The following is an 18,499-nucleotide window of genomic DNA, read 5'->3' on the forward strand; positions in this document are numbered from 1 at the left end:
CCCAGTCCCCCCCAGTCCCCTCAGTCACTCCAAGTCAATCCTAGTTACCTCAGAAATTCCTAGTCACTCCCAGTCACCCCAGTTACCTCAGAAACTCCCAGTGCTCCCAGTGCTCCCAGTCAATGCCAGTTTCCCTCAGAAACTCCCAGTTACCTCAGAAACTCCCAGTCTCCCCAGTTCCCCCAGTGTTCCCAGTCACTCCCAGTCAATCCCAGTTACCTCAGAAACTCCCAGTCGCTCCCAGTCTCTCCCAGTTACCTCAGAAACTCCCAGTCTCCCCAGTGCTCCCAGTCTCTCCCAGTCCCCTCCAGTTCCCCCCACTCCCCTCAGACACTCCCCGTCCCTCCCTCAGTGACCCAGGCCCCGCCCCTGCCTGTCCATCACCCCATGGCAGCCAATGAGCAGTGGAGGGGGCGGGGCCTCGGCACCACGGCCCCGCCCCCGGCCCTGCGGCGGGCGGGCGAGGACTGCGCCAAAGGGGGGGCGGGGGGGGGGCCGAGACCCCAAATCCCAGCTTTTCACCCCAAAACCCGGGCCCTGCACCCCCTCCTGCGCGCACGGCCCTCCAAATCCCGGCTTTGCACCCCAAAAAACAGCCCTGCGCCTCTTCCGAGGTGCACGCCTCTCCAAATCCCAGCTTTGCACCCCAAAACCCGGGGCCTGCACCCCCTCCTGCGCGCACGGCCCTCCAAATCCCGGCTTTGCACCCCAAAACCCGGGCCCTGCACCCCTTCCGAGGTGCATGCCTCTCCAAATCCCAGCTTTGCACCCCAAAACTCAGCCCTGCACCCCCTCCTGCATGCACGGCCCTCCAAATCCCAGCTTTGCACCCCAAAAAACAGCCCTGCACCCCTTCCGAGGTGCATGCCTCTCCAAATCCCAGCTTTGCACCCCAAAACCCGGGTCCTGCACCCCGTTCTGCACGCACGGCCCTCCAAATCCCGGTTTTCCACCCCAAATATTGCCCCTGCACCCCTCCTTCCAAACACAGCACTCCAAATCCCTGCTTTGCACCCCAAAACCCTGCAGAGCACCCCAACCCCTCACGGGGTGCTGCTCATGGCTGCAGGGCAGCCCCCGAAACACAAATGATGCCGTCCAAACTGTGCACTGAGCCCCGTAATCTGTGCATTGCACCCCAAAATCCTGCACGGCACACTCCAAACCATGCACTGCACCCCGTAATCTGTGCATTGTACCCCAAAATCCTGCATGGCACACTCCAAACCATGCACTGAGCCCCGTAATATGTGCATTGCACCCCAAAATCCTACATGGCACACTCCAAACCATGCACTGCACCCCAAAATCCTGCACAGCACGCTCCAAACGATGCACTGAGCCCCATAACCCATGCATTACACCCCAAAATCTTGTACAGTACACTACAAACCATGCACTGACCCCATAATGTGTGTGCTGTGCCTCCCCCCAAAAAATAACAAGCTCCAAGCCATGCAGTGCGCCCCATATGTGCATTACACACCCCAAAATTGCACTGTGCCCTCCAAACCATGCATTGCATGTCTTAATCTGTGCATTGCACCCTAAAATCTTGCACGGCATGCTCCAAGCCATGCACCGAGCCCCATAATCTGTGCATTGCACCCCAAAATCCTGCATGGCACACTCCAAGCCATGCATTGCACCCATAATGTGTGCATTGCACCCCAAAACCTTGCATGCCATGCTGCAAACCATGCATAGTATTCATTAATGTGTGCATTGCGCCCCCAAATCTTGCACAGCACACTCCAAACCATGCATTGCATCCATTAATATATGCATTGCACTCCAAAATTCTGCACGGCACGCTGCAAACCATGCATTGCACCCATAACGTGTGCATTTCACCCATAATGTGTGCATTGCACCCCAAAACCTTGCACAGCATGCTCCAAACCATGCATTGCACCCATAATGTGCGTGTTGCACCCCAAAACTTTGCATGGCATGCTCCAAACCATGCCTTGCACCCCAAAACTTTGCAAGGCACGTTCTAAACCATGCATTGCACCCATTAATGCGTGCATTGCACCCCAAAACCTTGCACGGCATGCTCCAAACCATGCCTTGCATCCCTTAATGCGTGCATTGCACCCCAAAACTCTGCATGGCACACTCTAACCCATGCATTGCACCCCAAAACCTTGCATGGCATGGTGCAAACCACGCATTGCACCCCAAAACCTTGCACAGCACACTCCAAACCATGCCTTGCATCCCTTAATGCGTGCATTGCACCCCAAAACTCTGCATGGCATGCTGCAAACCACGCATTGCACCCCAAAACCTTGCACGGCACACTCCAAACCATGCCTTGCATCCCTTAATGCGTGCATTGCACCCCAAAACTCTGCATGGCACACTCTAAACCATGCATGGCACCCATTAATGCGTGCATTGCACCCCAAAACCTTGCACGGCACGCTCCAAACCATGTGTTGCACCCCAAAACCTTGCACGGCACGCTGCAAACCACGCCTTGCCTCCCTTCCTGCCTGCACCGCGCCCCAAAACCTCTGCCGAGCAGCCCCAAAAACCGCGGGCGGGCCACAGCCCGGCTGCCCTCCGCATCGCCCGGCGGGCCCAGGTGCCCGTGCAAGGACACCCGCGTGTGCGCGGGCGTGCGCGGGCTGCTCGCTCCTCCCCTCGCACGCGGCCGAGGCCTGCGCGCACACGCGTGTGCTCCCGTGCAAGGGGGCCCGGGGAGGGGACGCCGGGCGTTGCACGTGGGTGCCCAGGTGCATGCGGGTGGGTCCTGCCCCATGGCAACATGCCCACACACGTGTGCGTGTGTGTGTGTGTGTGAGGGGGGGGCGCGTGCCCGCACGCCCACCTCCGTGCACCCCCCCCCGCAATGCAACAACCCCCACACTGCAATAGTCGCTGCATTGCGCCCCCAGCAATGCCACGACCCCCCCACCTTGCAAAACCACCCCCCCGCTCCAGCAATGCAGCGACCCCCCCTTTGCAAAATTCCCCCCCCACCAGCAATGCCAGACACCCCGCCAGCTGCAAAACTGCTCCGCTGCAATGCAATGACCCCCCCCCCGCACACACACACACACACACACACACACACCCCCGCAGCGGTGCAAATCGCGGCCCGGCGCATGCCGTGTGCAATGCAACTCCCCCCCCCCCCGCCGTGCAATGACACCCCCCCCCCCCAATGCACCACTCTGCAATGCAATAGCTCCCCGCAACGCCGGGCCGGGCCCAGCGCCCCCCCCCCCCCCCCGCTTCGCAATGCAAAACCTCTCTGGCCATGCAACACCCCCCCCCACAGCAATGCAAAAAAAAGCCCCTAAATGCAGCTTATCCGCAATGCAAACCGCCCCCCCCCCCGCGAAAAGCAAGAGCATCCTGCAATGCAATAAGCGGCCCAGTGTCGTCGTCGTCCCCCCCCCGCCGGGGCGATGCAACAGCCCCCGCTCGCCCTGCAATGACCCCCCGCTGCAATGCAATAGCCCCCCCCCCAGCGCCCCCCTCCCATTTTGCAATGCAGTGTGACCCCCCCCCCAATGCACCGGGCTGCCCTGCAATAACCCCCCCCCGCAACAGCCCCCCCCCTTGCAATGCAAGACCCCCCCCCCAACTGCACTCTGCTTGCAACGCCAGACCCCCCCCCAAAAAAAAAACCGTTTACAACGCGGTGACCCCCCCCCGGATGCAAAAACCTCCCCACCTGCAGCACATCCCCCCCCCCCAGCCCGGGCAGTGCGACCACCCCAATCCCTATGCACGGCGGAGGGGGGGGGGGGGAAGCATTGCAACCCCCCACCCCACGAGCACCCCCCTTTTGCAACGCAGCCCCCCCCTCAATGCAACGGGGCCCCCCCCCGCTGCACCCCCCCTTTTGCAATGCAACCGCCCCCCCCCCGTTTGCAGAGCCGCCCCCTCCCCTTGGCGGTGCCCCCCCCCCCACGGGCAACCCGCTCCATCCCCCCCCCTTTGCAAGGCCCCCCCCCCCGGTCCCGGACACCCCCCTCCCGGTCCTGGACCCCCCCCCCCGGCCCAGTGCCCCCCCCCCCCGGTACCGGGCCATGGGTCCCGGCGCTGCGGCGGTGCCCGAGGCGCGGCGCGGTTTGGGCCGGGGGGCGGGGGAGGGAGGGGGAGCGGGGTGGGGCGGGGCGAGGGGCGGAGCCTGGCGGGCAGAAGGGGCGGGGTCTAGGCGGGGCCACGCCCCCCTCGCGCCGCCGTGTTCCCGCCCACACCCGGGGTGGAGCGGTGCCACCGCAGCGCGCGCGCGGTCCCACGTCCCCGCGTGTCCCTTGTGTCCCCCCCCGTGTCCCCTCCGTGGCGTGTCCCTGCGTGTCCCATGTCCCCCCCCGTGTCCCCATGTCCCCTGCGTGGCATGTCCCCCCGTGTCCCCTGCGTGCCCCATGGCGTGTCCCTTGTGTGTCCCCCCATGTCCCCTGCGTGTCCCCATGGTGTGCACCTACGTGTCCCCTGCATGTTCCCCCGCGTCCCTTGCATGTCCCCCCATGTCCCCTACGTGTCCCGTGTGTTCCCCCGTGCCCTCCCATGTCCCCTGCGTGTCCCCATGGTGTGCACCTATGTGTCCCCTGTGTGTTCCCCCATGTCCCTCGCGCATCCCCCCATGTCCCCTACGTGTCCCCTCTGTGTTCCCCTGTGTCCCTTGCGTGCCCTGTGTGTGTCCCCGCGCCCATTGCATGGTCACCTGTGTCCCATGTGTGTCCCTGTCCCATGCGTGTCCCCTGCTTGTCCCCTGCCTGTCCCGTGTGCCCATGTCCCTTGCACGTTCCCTGTGTCCCGTGTGTCTCTTGCGTGTCCCTCATTGCATGTCCCCTGCGTGGCCATGTGTCCCTGTGTCCCCACGTGTCCCCCGTATGGCCGTCATGTGTCCCTGCGTGTCCCCCATGGGGCCGTCCCGTGTCCCCCACCTGTCCCATGTGCCCGTGTCCATTGTATGTTCCCCATGTCCCCTGCGTGTCCCTCATGTGTCCCTCGTGTATCCCCCCATGTCCCTTGCATGTCCCCATGCGTCCCCCGTGTGTCCCCTGCATGTCCTTTGCATGTTCCCCCGTGTCCCTTGGGTGTCCCTTGCATGTCCCCCGCTTGTTCCCCATATGTCCCCCGCATGTCCCCCACATGGTCCCCGCGTGTCCCCCGCGTGGCCATCGCGTGTCCCCACGTGTCCCCGCGTGTCCAGCCGGTCCCTTTATTGACCCGCGGTTATTGCACAAAGATTTTTACAACGAGGAAAAACCGAAGAACAGTTAAAACCCCCCAAACGGCCCCGAAACGGCCCCGCCGGGGGGGGGGAGGGGGGAGGAGGAGGAGGGGGGCCCCTCCCCCCCCCAGATCTTTGGGGCCAGAAAGGGGCGAAACGGTAAAGTCAGCCGGGAGGGTAGGGGGGGACACACACGACAGCGGGACACGGCCCCCCCCGCCCAGCGGGGACAGGGCGCCCGTGTCCCCGGTGTCCCCTGCACCCGTGGGTGCCCCTGTCACCCTCTGTCCCCCATGTCCCCCCATGTCCCCCTGCTCCCACAAACGCCCCTGGGTGTCTGTGACATCCCCATGTCCCCCCATGTCCCTTATGTCCCCCTGTGTCCCTGCTCCCACGAACACCCGTGGGTGTCCGTGACGTCCCCGTGTCCCCCATGTCCCCACATCCCCCTGCTCCCACAAACACCCGTGACGTCCCTGTGTCCCCCCACGTCCCCTATGTCCCCCCATGTCCCCATGTCCCCCCTGCTCCCATGAACATCCGTGGGTGTCTGTGACGTCCCCGTGTCCCCATGTCCCATGTCCCCTATGTCCCCCTGCTCCCACAAACACTCATGACATCCCCGTGTCCCCTATGTCCCCATGTCCCCCTGCTCCCACGAACACCCGTGGGTGTCTGTGACGTCCCTGTGTCCCCCCGTGTCCCCTATGTCCCCACGTCCCCCCACTCCCACGAACATCCGTGGGTGTCTGTGACATCCCTGTGTCCCTCCATGTCCCCTATGTCCCCACGTCCCCCCGCTCCCACGAACATCCGTGGGTGTCTGTGACATCCCCGTGTCCCTGTGTCCCCCCATGTCCCCTATGTCCCCACGTCCCCCCACTCCCACGAACATCCGTGGGTGTCTGTGACATCCCCGTGTCCCCATGTCCCCCACATCCCCTATGTCCCCAGGTCCCCCTGCTGCCACGAACACCCGTGGGTGTTGTGATGTCCCCCCATGTCCCCTGTGTCCCCACGTCCCCCTGCTGCCACGAACATCTGTGGGTGTCCATGACGTCCCCGTGTCCCCATGTCCCATGTCCCCTATGTCCCCCTGCTCCCACAAACACTCATGACATCCCTGTGTCCCCTATGTCCCCATGTCCCCCTGCTCCCACGAACACCCGTGGGTGTCTGTGACATCCCCACGTCCCTGTGTCCCCCCGTGTCCCCTATGTCCCCACGTCCCCCCGCTCCCACCAACACCCGTGGGTGTCTGTGACGTCCCCGTGTCCCCATGTCCCACGTCCCCTATGTCCCCCTGCTCCCACAAACACTCATGACATCCCCGTGTCCCCTATGTCCCCACGTCCTCCTGTTCCCATGAACACCCGTGGGTGTCTGTGACATCCCTGTGTCCCTGTGTCCCCCGTGTCCCCTATGTCCCCACGTCCCCCCGCTCCCACCAACACCCGTGGGTGTCTGTGATGTCCCCGTGTCCCCATGTCCCATGTCCCCTATGTCCCCCTGCTCCCACAAACACTCATGACATCCCCGTGTCCCCTATGTCCCCATGTCCCCCCGCTCCCATGAACACCCGTGGGTGTCTGTGACATCCCTGTGTCCCCCCATGTCCCCTATGTCCCCATGTTCCCCCTGCTCCCACGAACACCCGTGGGCGTCTGTGACATCCCCACGTCCCTGTGTCCCCCCGTGTCCCCTATGTCCCCACGTCCCCCCGCTCCCACCAACACCCGTGGGTGTCTGTGACGTCCCCGTGTCCCCATGTCCCATGTCCCCTATGTCCCCCTGCTCCCACAAACACTCATGACATCCCTGTGTCCCCTATGTCCCCACGTCCCCCTGTTCCCACGAACACCCGTGGGTGTCTGTGACGTCCCCATGTCCCTGTGTCCCCCCGTGTCTGCTATGTCCCCACGTCCCCCCGCTCCCACCAACACCTGTGGGTGTCCCCACGTCCCCATTACTTGCAGCCGCCGCGGGGGGGGGGGAAGGCACGCGTCCCCGCAGCATCCCCGCGGTGTCGGTGTCGCTGTCCCCACGGTGTCCCCGCCGGGGGGGGACACACACGCGCGGGGACGTCACTTGTAGTTGCCGAAGTGGAGGGCGAGGCGGTCGGCGAGGCAGCGGAAGGCGGCGGGCGGCACGGCGCCGGGCGCCACGGGGTTCCCGAACAGGCTCAGGCCCTGGTAATGGGCCCGCTTGGCCCCGGGGGGGGCGCAGAAGTCCTGAGCCCCCACCCGCGAGATGTTGTTGCCGTGCAGGTACACCACCTGCGGGGGGGGGGGGGACACGGGGGGGGGACGCGGGGGGGACACGGGGGGGACACACGGGGGGGACATGGGGAGGATACAGGGGGGGACACGGGGGGGACAAGGGGGGGACACGCAGGGGACACACGGGGGGACATGGGGGGGACATGGGGGGGACACGGGGGGATACAGGGGGGATATGGGGGGGACACGGGGGGGACAAGGGGGGACACACAGGGGGACATGGGGGGGACATGGGGGGGACACACGGGGGGGACATGGGGAGACACAAGGGAAAGGGAGAGATGTCAGTGGTGTGAGCAGACACCCGGTGCTCCCAGTGCTCCCAGTGCCTCCCAGTGTCCCCCCCAGTGACTCCCCAGTGCCCCCCAGTGCCTCCCAGTGCCCCCCAGCGCCTCCCAGTGCCCCCCAGCGACTCCTCAGTGCTTTCCAATGCTTCCCAGTGCCCCCAGTGCCCCCCAGTGCCCCCAGTGCCTCCGGGTGCCCCCCAGTGCTCCCCAGTGCACCCAGTGACCCTTCAGTGCTTCCCAGTGCCCCCGGTGCTTCCCAGTGCCTCCAGGTGCCCCCCAGTGACTCCTTTGTGCTTTCCAGTGCTTCCCAGTGCTTCCCAGTGCCTTCCAGTACCCCCCAAGTGTCCCCCCGAACCCCCCAATGGATCCCCCAATGGATCCCCCCCGATCCCCCGCACCGTGAGCAGGCGCAGGCTGGGCAGCCCCGGGGGGACCCGGCACAGCTGGTTATGCTCCGGGCGCAGCTCCCGCAGGGATCCCCACCCCCCCCCCGATGGATGGATCCCCCCAATGGATCCCCCCGATGGATCCCCCCCGATCCCCTGCACCGTGAGCAGCCGCAGGCTGGGCAGCCCCGGGGGGACCCGGCGCAGCCGGTTGTGCTCCAGGCGCAGCTCCCGCAGGGATTCCCACCCCCCCGATGGATGGATCCCCCCGATGGATCAATGGATCCCCCCGATGGATCCCCCCCGACGGATCCCCCGCACCGTGATCAGCCGCAGGCCGGGCAGCCCCGGAGGGACCCGGCGCAGCCGGTTGTGCTCCAGGCGCAGCTCCCGCAGGGATTCCCACCCCCCCGATGGATGGATCCCCCCGATGGATCAATGGATCCCCCCGATGGATCCCCCCCGACGGATCCCCCGCACCGTGAGCAGCCGCAGGCCGGGCAGCCCCGGAGGGACCCGGCGCAGCCGGTTGTGCTCCAGGCGCAGCTCCCGCAGGGATCCCCACCCCCCCCGATGGATGGATCCCCCCGATGGATCAATGGATCCCCCCGATGGATCCCCCCCGACGGATCCCCCGCACCGTGAGCAGCCGCAGGCCGGGCAGCCCCGGGGGGACCCGGCGCAGCCGGTTGTGCTCCAGGCGCAGCTCCCGCAGGGATCCCAGCGGGCTCAAGCCGCCCTCCGCCACCTCCCGGATCTCGTTGTGGCCCAGGCCCAGCCTGGGGGACGGACGGACGGACGGACATGGGGGGGGGGGACACACGGGGGGGGGGGGACACGGGGACACACACGGTCAGTGAGGGACCCCCGCCTGCCCCAGGGCTCCCGCTGCCCCCCCCCACTGCCCCCCATCCTGCTCCCAGTCCCTCCCAGTTGCTCCCAGTGCCCCCCCAGTATCCCCAGTCCAGCCCCCAGCGTCCCCCCAGCATCCCCCATCCTGCTCCCAGTCCCTCCCAGTTGCTCCCAATCCTGCCCTCAGTCACTCCCAGTAGGTCCCGGTTCCCCCCAGTGTCCCCAATCCTGCCCCCAGTCCCTCCCAGTCCCTCCCAGTTGCTCCCAGTCTCCCCAATCCTGCCCCCAGTCGCTCCCAGTGCCCCCCATCCTGCTGCCAGTCACTCCCAGTCCCTCCCAGTCGCTCCCAGTGCCCCCCATCCTGCCCCCAGTCCCTCCCAGTTGCTCCCAATCCTCTCCAGTGTCCCCAGTTTTGCCCCCAGTTGCTCCCAGTCGCTCTCAGTGCTCCCATCCTGCTCCCAATCCCTCCCAGTGCCCCCCATCCTGCCCCCAGTCGCTCCCAGTCCCTCCCAGTATCCCCCATCCTGTTCCCAGTCGCTCCCAGTATCCTCCATCCTACCCCCAGTCGTTCCTAGTCACTCCCAGCTCCCCCCAGTGTCCCCCATCCTGCCCCCAGTCGCTCCCAGTTGCTCCCAGTGCCCCCCGTCCTGCCCCCAGTCGCTCCCAGTCGCCCCCAGTGCCCCCCATCCTGCCCCCAGTCGCTCCCAGTCGCCCCCAGCGCCCCCCGTACCGGGCGAGCTGCCCGTAGCGCTTGAGGTCGTCGCGCTCGATGGTCTGGATGCGGTTGTGGTCGAGGTGCAGCTCCCGCAGGGTCTCGGGGAGGTCTGGGGGGCGCGCGGGGACACGCGGGGACACGTGGGGACACGGGAGTACACGAGGGACACGGGGACGGAGAGGACACGGGGACAGAGACGCGGGATGGCGACAGGGAGATGCGCGGGGCACAGAGCACAGCGCGGGGACAGCAGGTGGCAGGAAGGTGGCAGGGAGGCGATGGAGCGAGATGCGAGGTGGCAAGGAGGCGGCAGGGAGGTGACAAGGAGGGGACAGGCCCTTACCTTTGGGGACGCTGGTGAGGCGGGCCTCGGAGACGCGCCGGAAAGGGACAGAGATGGCAAGGAGGTGGCAGGGAGGTGGCAGGGAGGCGATGGAGCGAGATGCGAGGTAGGAGGGAGGTGACAGGACGAGATGGGAGGTGGCAGGGAGGGGACAAGGAGGGGACAAGCCCTTACCTTTGGGGACGCTGGTGAGGCGGGCCTCGGAGACGCGCCGGAAGGGGACGGAGGCGGCAGGGAGGTGGCAGGGAGGCGATGGAGCGAGATGCGAGGCAGCCGGGAGGTGGCAGGGAGGTGACAAGGAGGTGACAAGGAGGGGACAGGCCCTTACCTTTGGGGACACTGGTGAGGCGGGCCTCGGAGACGCGCCAGAAGGGGACGGAGGTGGCAGGGAGGTGGCAGGGAGGCGGCAGGGAGGTGACAAGGAGGGGACAGGCCCTTACCTTTGGGGACGCTGGTGAGGCGGGCCTCGGAGACGCGCCGGAAGGGGACGGAGGTGGCAGGGAGGCGGCAGGGAGGCGGCAGGGAGGCGATGGAGCGAGATGCGAGGCGGCAGGGAGGTGGCAGGGAGGCGGCAGGGAGGGGACAAGGAGGGGACAGGCCCTTACCTTTGGGGACGCTGGTGAGGCGGGCCTCGGAGATGCGCAGGTAGTTGAGCTTGAGGCCGGCGAAGGCGCCGGGCTCGAAGCCGCTGTTGTCCAGGGGGTTGCCCCCCATCTCTGCGGCGGGGGGGGGGACGGAGACGGTGAGGCCGGGCGCGGGGCCGCCGGGCGTCCTCCCCTCCGCGTCCCCTCCGTGTCCCCTCCGTGTCCCGGGGGGGCGAGCCCCGCGCTCACCGATGCAGTTGACGTGGCGCAGGCCGCGGAAGGCGCGCCGCGGCACGGCGCGGATGCGGTTGTCGTGCACGCGCAGCTCCAGCAGCCCCGGCGGCAGCGGAGCCGGGATGGCCGCCAGGCGGTTGTGCGACAGGTAGAGCTTCTCCAGGCGCGTCAGCGGCGCCAGGGCCCCCGCGTGCACCCGCCGCAGCCCGTTGTTCACCAGCACCAGCGCCTGGGCCCGCGCGCGGCGGCGCCGTCAGCGGGGGGCGGCGCGGGGGGGACGCGGGGGACGCGGGGGACGCGGGGGACGAGGGCCGCGGGAGCCGTGGGGATGTGGGATACGGGGGGTATGGGGGACACTGAGACCGTGGGAACATGGGATATAGGGGACGAGGGACACGGGGACCATGGGACCTTGGGATACAGGGGACAAGGGACATAGGGACCATTGGACCGTGACATACAAGGGACGTGGGACACTGTGACCATGGGATTCAGGGGACGAGGGACCATGGGAACATGGGATACAGGGGACACTGGGACCATGGGAAACAGGGGACAAGGGACACTGGGACCCCGGGACAGTGGGAACAAGGGACACAGGGACCATCGGATCATGGGATACAGGGAACAAAGAATGCAACAACCATGGGAACATGGAATACAGGGGATGAGGGACACTGGGACCATGGGAAACAGGGAACATGAGACACCACGACCACAGGGAACTGGGGACAGGGAACGCTAGGACCACGGAACCACGGGATATAGGGGACAAGGGACACAGCGACCATTGGGCCATGGGATACAAGGGATGTGGGATGCTGGGACCATGGGACCCAGGGAATGAGGCACACAGGGATCACAGGACCTTGGGATACAGGGGACATGGGACACATGGAACATGGAAACATGGGATGCAGGGGACACTGGGACCATGGGATTCAGGGGACGAGGGATGCAGGGACCATGGGACTATAGGAAACAGGTGACAAGGGCCACAGGAAGCAAGGAAACCCCAGATACAGGGAACAGGGAACGGAGCCGGGGTCCCCGGGACCAGGGGACGCGGGAACCAGGGAGCGGGGGGGTTGGAGCCGCGCGGGGACACGAGGGGACACGCACGTAGAGGTGCCGCAGGCCCCGGAAGTCGTGGGGCCGCAGCTCGGTGATGCGGTTGTTCTGCAGGTCCAGCAGCGTGGTGTCGGGCGGGATGTCCTTGGGCACCTCCGTCAGGCCTGGCGGGGGGGGGACACACAGCGGAGGGGACCCAGGCGTCCGGGCGCCGCAGCGCACCGGGGCCCCCGCCCCGACCACCCTCCCCAGGGACCCAGGCGTCCGGGGCCCGGCTCGGTCCCCGAGGGAGACCCCAGGGACCCCCGTTCCCCGGCCCCCAAGGGCCCAGGCGTCCTGCCCCACACACACCCAGGTCTCCCCAGCCCCCAAGGGCCCAGGCGTCCTGCCCGCCCCCCCCCCAGCGGGGGCCCAGGCGTCCGGGGGGGCTCACCCAGGTCGGAGCACTGCACCACGCGCAGGTGGCAGTGGCAGCCGAAGGGGCAGAGGCCGCTGTAGGGGGGCGGCTCGGCGTCGCCGTCGCCGTCGGGGGCCCCCGAGGTGGGGAAGAAGCCCGAGGCCTCGTCGCCGTCGCCGCTGTCGTCGCCGCCGCCGCCGCCGCTGTCCGCCATCGCCGCCGCCAGCCGCCTGCCGCCGGGGCCCTCGTCCAGCGCGAAGTCCCAGAAGCCGCGTTGCTCGAAGGGCAGCGCCCCCGCGCCCAGCGCCAGCGCCAGCAGCACCAGCCCCGCCATCCTGCCGGCACGGGCGCGGGGCTCGCATGAACGCGGGGATCACGTGGGGACAGGGATTGCACAGGGACAGGGATTGCACAGACACCGGGCTCGCATGGGCACCGGCTTCACACGGGCACCAGCTTCGCACGGGCATGGGGCTCGCACGGGCACAGGGTTTGCACAGGACCAGGCTTGCACGGGGATGGGAATCGCATGGGCACGGCGTTTACACGGGCACAGGGCTCCCATGGGCACCGGTCTCGCACGGGGACAGGGTTTGCACAGGGACCGCCCCTCGCATGGGCACCAGCTTTGCATGGGCACCAGCTTCGCACAGGGATGGGGGTTGCACAGGCACCGGGCTCACACGGGCACTGGCCTTGCATGGGCACGGGGCTCGCACGAGGACCAGGCTCGCACGGGGATGGGGATCGCGTGGGGACAGGGTTTGCACGGCCACGGGGCTCGCGCAGGCACCGGCCTTGCACGGGGATGGGGGCTGCACAGGCACCGGGCTCACACAGGCACCGGCCTTGCACGGGCACGGGGCTTGCACGGGCACGGGGCTCGCACGATGACCAGGCTCGCACGGGGATGGGGATCGCATGGGGACAGGGTTTGCACGGCCACGGGGCTCGCGCAGGCACAGGCCTTGCACGGGCACGGGGCTCGCACAGGCACGGGGTTTGCACGAGGACCAGGTTCACACAGGGACAGGGCTCGTGCGAGGATCCACCTCATGCAGGGAGCGGCCTCACACGGGAACTGGCCTCGCGCAGGGACACAACTCGGGCAAGGACCCACCTCGCACAGGGACCAGCCTTGCATGGGGACGCGCATCACGCGAGGACGCGCCTCGCATGGACCCACTTCACTCAGGGACAGGGAGATGCGTCTTGCACAGGGATGTGCTTTGCACAAGAACATGCTTTGCACAGGGACACGCTTCACACGAGGACATGCTTTGCACGGGGACACGCTTTGCACGACAACATGCTTTGCACAAGAACATGCTTTGCATGGGGACACGTTTCACACGAGGACACACTTTACACGAGGACATGCTTTGCACAAGGACACGCTTTGCACAAGAACATGCTTTGCACAAGAATACGCTTCACACAGGGACACGTTTCACACGAGGACACGTTTCACATGAGGACACGTTTCGCACGAGGATGCAGGGCCGTGCCCAGGGCTCCGGCGCTGCCATCGCCAGGAGGAGCAGCGCGGGGGGGGGGGGGTGGGCACAGGGCACCCGGACGCCTGGGCCCTCTCCCAGCCGCGGGCAGGGTGTGGTGCCCGGCGGTTGGAGCGGGGGGACGTGTCCCGGACGCCTGGGTCCCTCTCCTGGGTGGTGGGGAGGGGAGGGGGGGCCCGGACGCCTGGGTCCCGCCGAGCGTGGGCAGGGTGCCACGTTAGCAGGTTGGCGGCAGCGGTGGAGGGGGGGGACGGTTGGCTCCCGCCATGGGCCCAGGCGTCCGGGCCCCCGCCGCCGGCTGGGGTGGGGTTGGGGTTGGGGGGGGGGGGGATGGCGGCGCCGCGGGCAGGGGCGAGCGGCCAGGCCGCGGGCACCCGGCCACGGGCCACGGCCTGGCACCGGCCGCCGGGCGGGGCTGCCCGGACGCCTGGGTCCCTGGGCTGGGGGAAGGCGGGGGAGGGGAGGGGGGGGCCCGGACGCCTGGGCTCTCCTGGCTGCGAGGAGGGGGGGGGCTGGCGGCCAAGCCGCCTCGGAGTGTCTGGGAACGGGGGGAAAATCCGACGAAGCGTTTCCGTCCCGCCGGCCCTGCCAAGGCGGGAGGGAGGCAGCGAGGGAGGGAGGGGAGGGGGCCAGCGGGACGGACCCAGGCGTCCGGGAGCCCCAAATCATCCTCCCCCCCCCCACTGCCAGAGGACCCAGGCGTCCGGGAGTCCCAAATTCCCCTGGGGAGACCAGGCATCCAGGAGCCCCAAATCATCCCCCCCACCAGGGGATCCAGGCGTCTGGGACCCCCAAGCTGTTCCCCCCCTCTCCGAGGAACCCAGGCGTCCGGGGGCCCGGGAGCCCAGGCGTCCGGGAGCCCCAAGCTGTTCCCTCCCTCTCCGAGGAGCCCAGGCGTCCGGGGGCCCCAAATTCCACTGGGGAGCCCAGGCGTCCAGGAGCCCCAAGCTGTTCCCTCCCTCTCCGGGGAGCCCAGGCGTCCGGGAGCCCCAAATTCCCCCAGGGAGCCCAGGCGTCCGGGAGCCCCAAACTCCACCGCAGAGCCCAAGCGTCTGGGAGCCCCAAGCTGTTCCCCCCCTTTCCGAGGAGCCCAGGAGTCCGGGAGCCCCAAATCATCCCCCCCACCAGGGGATCCAGGCGTCCGGGAGCCCCAAACTCCACCGGGGAGCCCAGGCGTCTGGGAACCCCAAATTCCACCGCAGAGCCCAGGCGTCCGGGAGCCCCAAGCTGTTCCCTCCCTCTCCGGGGAGCCCAGGAGTCTGGGAGCCCCAAATCATCCCCCCCACCAGGGGATCCAGGCGTCCGGGAGCCCCCAAATTCCCCCAGGGAGCCCAGGCGTCCGGGAGCCCCAAGCTGTTCCCCCCCCTCTCTGGGGAGCCCAGGCGTCCGGCACTTCCCATTCAAACCCTGCGTGCGGAGGGGACCCAGGCGTCCCGACACGGACTCGCTGCTGCCGCCCCCCCCAATCCCGCGCCGCCGGAGAGAGCCCAGGCGTCCGGGGACCTGCTTTCCCCTTAGGATGCTCCGGGTGAGACAGGGGGACCCAGGCGTCCAGCGAACGCGTCGTTACCCCCCCCTTTTCCCAACCCGGGGCGTCCCACGGCGGAGCGGGACCCAGGCGTCCGGGCGGCCGCGGAGGGGGGGCCCAGGTGTCCGAGGGTACCCGGGTGTCCATGGGGGGGCCCAGGTGTCCGAGGGGACCCCGGTGTCCGGGCGGGCACCCACCTCGTCGGGGAGGCCGGACTCTCGCTCCCGTCCCGTCGCCGCCTCGGTGCTCGAGTGGCGGCGCACACGCGGGGCCCCCTCGCACGCGCACGCGCCCCCCCGCCCCGCAGACGCGTCCGTCTGTCCGTCCCCCCTGTCCGTCCCCCCCCCCCCCCCCCGGCACCAGATGGTTCCTATCAGGCACCTGCCAAAAAAGCCGAATTCGAGCGCGAGGGCGGAAAAACGAACGCCCGGCCCGGGGATGGGGAGGGGACCCAGGCGTCCGGGCCCCCCCCGCCCTGCCCCGGGGACCCCGGGGGACCCAGGCGTCCGGGCGCCGCCTCGCCCCTGCGCCCCGCTGCCGGCACGGGGGAACCTGCCGGAGAGAGGCCCGGACGCCTGGGCCCCCTTGGTGGGGGGGCGGGATCCGGACCCCTGGGTCCCTTTTGGGGGGGGGCCCAGACGCCTGGGTTCAATTTCCCCCCTCTGCTCCCGGCCCCGGATTGCTGGTGACGGATGCGGCTCCCCCCTGCCCCACGGCGCCCCTATAACACTCTCTGCCCCACAGCACCCCTATAGCACCCCTATAACAACCCCTGCCCCATAGCACCCCTATAGTGCCCCTATAACAGCCCCTGCCCCACGGCACCCCTATAGCGCCCCTATAACACTCTCTGCCCCATAGCACCCCTATAGCGCCCCTATAACAGCCCCTGCCCCACAGCACCCCTATAGCGCCCCTATCACTCTCTGCCCCATAGCACCCCTATAGCGCCCCTATAACAGCCCCTGCCCCACAGCACCCCTATAGTGCCCCTATAACACTCTCTGCCCCACAGCACCCCTATAGCACCCCTATAACAGCCCCTGCCCCACAGCACCCCTATAGCACCCCTATAACACTCTCTGCCCCACAGCACCCCTATAGCGCCCCTATAGCAGCCCCTGCCCCACGGCACCCCTATAGCGCCCCTATAACACTCTCTGCCCCATAGCACCCCTATAGCGCCCCTATAACAGCCCCTGCCCCACAGCACCCCTATAGTGCCCCTATAACACTCTCTGCCCCACAGCACCCCTATAGCACCCCTATAACAGCCCCTGCCCCACAGCACCCCTATAGCACCCCTATAGCACTCTCTGCCCCATAGCACCCCTATAGCATCCCTATAGCAGCCCCTGCCCCACAGCACCTCTATAACACTCTCTGCCCCATAGCACCCCTATAGCATCCCTATAGCAGCCCCTGCCCCACGGCACCCCTATAACACTCTGCCCCATAGCACCCCTATAGCACCCCTATAACAGCCCCTGACCCATAGCACCCCTATAGCACCTCTATAACACTCTACCCCATAGCACCCCTATAGCGCCCCTATAACAGCCCCTGACCCATAGCACCTCTATAGCACCTCTATAACACTCTGCCCCATAGCACCCCTATAGTGCCCCTATAACAGCCCCTGCCCCATAGCGCCCCCTATAACATTCTCTGCCCTACAGCACCCCTATAGCTTCCCTATAGGACCCCCTGCTCTACAGCACCCCATAGCTTCCCTATGCCACCCCTGCCCTATAGCACTCTCTATAGCACCCCTATAACCCACCCTGCTCCCCAAGGCCTTTATAGCCACCCTATAGCACACCTGACCCACAGGACTTCTAGTGCCCCCATAGCATCCCTGCAACACCTCCTGCCCCACAGCACCCTCTACAGCACCCCCATAGGACCCCCGCAGTACTTGCATAGCATCCCTATAGCACCCCATAGCACCTCCTGCCCCATAGCACCTCCTGCTCCTATAGGACCCCCATAGCAATCCCATAGCATCCCCATAGCACCCCTATAGCCCCTCCTGCCCCATAGCACCCCCACAGCACCCCTACAGCTCCTCCTGCCCCATAGGAGCCCCACAGCACCCCTATAGCTCTTCCTGCCCATAGCATCCCCATAGTATCCCCACAGCCCCTCCTACCCCATAGCATCCCCATAGCACCTCCTGCCCCATAGCACCCCTATAGCCCATCCTGCCCCATAGCACCCCCACAGCATCCCCATAGCCCCTCCTGCCCCATAGCACTCCCACAGCACCCCTACAGCTCCTCCTGCCCCATAGGAGCCCCACAGCACCCCTATAGCTCCTCCTGCCCCATAGCATCCCCATAGTATCCCCACAGCCCCTCCTACCCCATAGCATCCCCATAGCACCTCCTGCCCCATAGCACCCCTATAGCCCCTCCTGCCCCATAGCATCTCTATAGCCCCTCCTGCCCCCATAGCACCCCCACAACACCCCTATAGCCCCTCCTGCCCCATAGGAGCCCCTATAGCACCCCCATAGCACCCCTATAGCTCCTCCTGCCCCATAGCATCCCCATAGTATCCCCACAGCCCCTCCTACCCCATAGCATCCCCATAGCATCTCCTGCCCCATAGCATCCCCCGGCGTGTGCGAGCCGTGTGCCCCAGCTCCTCGGCGTGCCCCTGGCATGTGTCCCATGTCCCCAGTGTGTGCCAGCCCCCAGCGTGTGTGCGTGTCCTTGGCATGTTCCTGGTGTGCGCGAGCCATCCGTCCCGGCGTGTCTCACACCCTTAGCGTGCTCCTGGCATGTGCCAGCCCCAATGTATGTGTCCTTGGCGTGTTCCTGGTGTGTGCGAGCCGTTTGTCCCAGCGTGTCTCACACCCTTAGCGTGCTCCTGGCATGTGCCAGCCCCAATGTATGTGTCCTTGGCGTGTTCCTGGTGTGTGCGAGCCGTTCGTCCCAGCGTGTCTCACACCCTTAGCGTGTTCCTGGCATGTGCAAGCCCCCAGCATGCACGTGTCCTTGGCATGTTCCTGGCATGTGCAAGCCATTCATCCTAGTGTGTCTCACACCCTTAGGGTGTTCCTGGCGTGTGTGAGCCCCCAGCGTGTGCATGTCCTTGGCGT

The 18,499-nt window shown here is 66.9% G+C and overlaps 1 protein-coding gene across 1 annotated transcript; it reads right to left on the reverse strand.

Annotated features, from left to right (window-relative positions):
* Positions 1-7,267: 7,267 nt before the first annotated feature.
* Positions 7,268-15,677, reverse strand: BGN (biglycan). The gene is made up of 8 exons (XM_067315063.1): positions 15,591-15,677; positions 12,385-12,683; positions 12,003-12,115; positions 10,896-11,109; positions 10,668-10,778; positions 9,735-9,828; positions 8,793-8,931; positions 7,268-7,476 (listed from the first exon to the last, which is right to left on the reverse strand). Exons 2-8 carry the CDS (start codon positions 12,680-12,682, stop codon positions 7,285-7,287), a joined length of 1,161 nt encoding a protein of 386 aa, XP_067171164.1. The 5' UTR covers position 12,683; positions 15,591-15,677; the 3' UTR covers positions 7,268-7,284.
* Positions 15,678-18,499: the final 2,822 nt, after the last annotated feature.

Source organism: Apteryx mantelli, chromosome 41 (genome assembly GCF_036417845.1).
Source record: "Apteryx mantelli isolate bAptMan1 chromosome 41, bAptMan1.hap1, whole genome shotgun sequence".
In the NCBI taxonomy this organism is placed as follows: Eukaryota; Metazoa; Chordata; class Aves; order Apterygiformes; family Apterygidae; genus Apteryx; species Apteryx mantelli.